The sequence below is a fragment of the Plasmodium fragile genome, assembly GCF_000956335.1.
Source record: "Plasmodium fragile strain nilgiri unplaced genomic scaffold supercont1.3, whole genome shotgun sequence".
NCBI classification, from domain to species: domain Eukaryota; phylum Apicomplexa; class Aconoidasida; order Haemosporida; family Plasmodiidae; genus Plasmodium; species Plasmodium fragile.
In genome coordinates, this window is record NW_012192583.1 from 562041 (window position 1) to 565406 (window position 3366).

At 37.3% G+C, this 3366-nt stretch overlaps 2 protein-coding genes across 2 annotated transcripts; one reads left to right on the forward strand and one right to left on the reverse strand.

Moving 5' to 3' along the window:
- Positions 1 to 560: 560 nt before the first annotated feature.
- AK88_00445 (uncharacterized protein) lies at positions 561 to 1494 on the forward strand (the record flags this gene model as incomplete). Its single annotated transcript, XM_012478096.1, has 4 exons — positions 561 to 660; positions 870 to 992; positions 1127 to 1201; positions 1379 to 1494. The coding sequence occupies 4 exons, from the start codon at positions 561 to 563 to the stop codon at positions 1492 to 1494; spliced, it is 414 nt and encodes a 137-aa protein (XP_012333519.1).
- Positions 1495 to 2049: 555 nt separating this feature from the next.
- AK88_00446 (uncharacterized protein) lies at positions 2050 to 2481 on the reverse strand (the record flags this gene model as incomplete). Its single annotated transcript, XM_012478097.1, has 1 exon — positions 2050 to 2481. One exon carries the CDS (start codon positions 2479 to 2481, stop codon positions 2050 to 2052), a length of 432 nt encoding a protein of 143 aa, XP_012333520.1.
- Between the last annotated feature and the right edge of the window lie 885 nt (positions 2482 to 3366).

Genomic DNA, 3366 nt, shown 5'->3' on the forward strand with positions numbered 1-3366 from the left:
TTTTTTTTTTTTTTTTTTTTTTTCCCCCTTTTTCCAGCTTTTATAACATTCAAGAGTCTCACTTTTGCATTCTTAGTGTGAAAAGAATCTAGGTGAACTTAAGAAATAGGGCTACTCTAATTTATTAGGTGCAATTTTTCATAATTCGAATGTTTTCCATTCCTCAAATGTTCATTTGTGTTTATGCAACTGGTTGGCAGAAATATACGGAGCATTGCCTGGGGTGAAGAAAAAAGCTGCCTCAAAAAAATACACTTTACATTTCATCGCACATACTTATGCTCCAATATAGCCGTAATAATGTGACAAAGTGGACCAAAACAGAGCGCGCAGATCCACACGTATGTAGACATGTACCAGTGCACACACTGGTGGGAATTTAGCCGAACGATACCTATAAAGACACAACATCGCTTGCAGCTTTGTCTTAGTTAACTAAAAAGACTGAGCCTATGAGTTGTGCCCTTTTTTAACAATTTTGCCCTTCTCCATTTTCATCCGTGCCTCCACCTGAAATTTCCTCCCATTGAATCCACCTGCCCACTTGTGGTTGTTCCAAAATGGGGTTGATCAAAAGTATTTTTTACCCAAACATCATACCCAGGATCAAAAACGAAATCAAGGGTTACAACATCAATCAGACTGTGAAGAACGCACTGGGTAAGGTACCAAGGCGGGGCTTAATACAATACCCAGGAAGCACCACGCGGAAAGACATAGCATAAGAGAGAATGAGAGAGAAAAAATATATATGTATACAAATAAAGGGGGTACTGTTTACGCACCTAGCTATGCATTTATGAAAGCACACCCCCTGTGCATATCATTTCGCCCGCGCTTAAATCCACGTTCCCGTCTTTTCCACGTAGTGTCCGATACAGGTATCCTGACCATTCACTTTTGGGCCCCTACATTTAAATGGTCCATTTCGCTGGCGAACATCGTTGACATAAACAGAGACCCAAAGCTGCTTTCCCTGCCCCAACAATTTGGTAATTGCTAACCCCACTCCTACGTTAATCAGTTTTGTACGACCTATACACAAGTCGTATTTGTCTTTTTTTCCATTCCTTTTTTAACACCACTTTTTATATTCCCCCTTTAACGCGCCTTGCTTCTCCTTTAGCCATATGTATGACCGGATTGCTGTTCACAAGATTCGCCTACGTCATTAAACCACGAAATTTTAATTTGCTCGCCAGTAAGTGTAGCAGAAATGAGAAAAGGCTCCTGTGCGGGTGTGCGTGATAGGAGACGTTCGCACATGTCCGCACAGGCGTTTATATGAGTATATTCATATGCACATGTATATGTATATGTATGCTTGCACGTATGCACACTCATGGCGAGCTCCTACACCTTTCCTCCCCCTCTGCAGTAAACTTCATCATGAGCTTAACGGCGCTGTATCAGATTGCGCGCATCGCCAATTATAAGTATAATACGGAGTATAAAAATGGAGGTATTGGCGAGAAAAAGGAGGGTGAGCAATGAAACGAAAAAAAAAGCAGGAAATGTGATAAAACGTAAAAAAAGGGATAAAATAAACAAGTGGCCAAGTAGCCGCGCGTGATAAAAATGATAAACAAAATTAACAACACCCGTGTAGTAGTCACATGGGGCTTTATTTTGTTCTGTTTTGTTGTGTTTATTTTATTTTATCTTTTTTTTTCTTTTTTTTTTTTTCGTTCCAAATGAAACAATAAAGCAACCACAAGTTTAAAGTATAAACTGTGCCCACGGGGCAATATAAGTATATATTTTTAAATACAAAAAAAAAATAATCATATACATAACAAAAAAAAAATTACAACACCTTTTACAATTTTCGAATGTAAAAAGGCATACAATGGGAAAGACGCATTGCATAAACATGTTAAACCACAACGGCGAGGAGGAAAACAATGCTGTCTCACACCGTTGTAAATAAATGGGGGAGTTTATTTTTCCAAACACTTGGTGGTCATGTTGCACGATCGGGATTTGTCAGAACAAATAAATCGTGTTAAATATATGCGCACACACGATTTTTACCCTTCATGGGAGTGATTATTCATTGCATTGGGGCGAATGTAAAGGCAAGCAGAGTGTGGAGAGCTGCAAACATTCTTCCCCTTCCTGCACCTGATCTTTATTTTCCTTGGTTTCACTCTGATATGTGTTCACCATTGCTTGGAAATGTTTTATCCTTTCTCGTATGTCCTTCAAATGTTGCTTGATTAATTTTTTTTTTTTTATAAATTTATTAATGTAACTTAGCCTCAGTTTTTTCTCCTTCTTTGAATTGGGAAAAACAAAGGATGATATTTTACATTCCATTTTAATTCGTCTTCTTATTTTTTTTTTTCTTCTTTCTTTGTGTCTTTTCTTCATTTTGTTTCTATCCGATATTATGTATGACCGCACCTTGTCTTCTATGTCATTGTTCAGGTCAATTTCCACGTTGAATTTTCTTACTGTTCTCTTCTTCACGCCGACCATTTTGTAGGGGAACGATCACAAGGGGGAGGTGCTGCTGACTGCTAACTTGCGTCCTTTCACACGGACATGGGTAGGTAAATTTATGGCACTAACTAATTTGTCACCCGAGGGGGGGGGAAAATAATAGTTGTCCTGTCTGCACGCCTACACGGGGTTTTGGCTGAATGTCCGGGTCCTCTTCTCTACCACTACGTACGTAAAGGGTGGTAAATACACACAAGGAAAAAATGATCTTCTACCACCCCCTTTAACATTTACACATTTTGTAAAATGAAAATGAAAAGTGGATGCATTTTGATGAAAAAAGATGTCTCTCCAACACCAGCGCAGTTCAGTTATGGTTAATTATTTTCATTATATGGCATCATACTTTGTTAAAGGCTTAAAAAAAGGAGAAGCGAAGAAGAGCCATATATAAACAGGGTGGGGGAACAAAACTCCTCAGCAAAATAAAGGGACGAACTGACTGGGGAGAAAAATCGAAGGACGCATACAAATATATGCAGCCTGGGAATGGCACAATAAGTCAAAAATGTTTGACGAAAAATTTCATGAAAAAAAAATGGATACAAATTTTCATGAAAAGTTTGCAGTGCCTGTAGAAAGTATGAATGACAGCAGTCAGGAAAATAAAGAAGATGAAAGAAAATATGCCCAAGAAAGCAAATCAACGCGTATAAATATATAAACTGTTCCCAATTGGGTAAACTTATATTGGGGACTTTTAAGTATATAATAAAATGATTGCTTACTTTTATTTTATATATAATTCATACGTATCCATTTTAAATTATTGGAAGGAAACGAAGTTTATTTGAAAAAATAAAAAAAAAACGTTTATTCGAATGGCCAAAAGAAAAAAAAAAAAAAAAAAAAAAAAAAAAA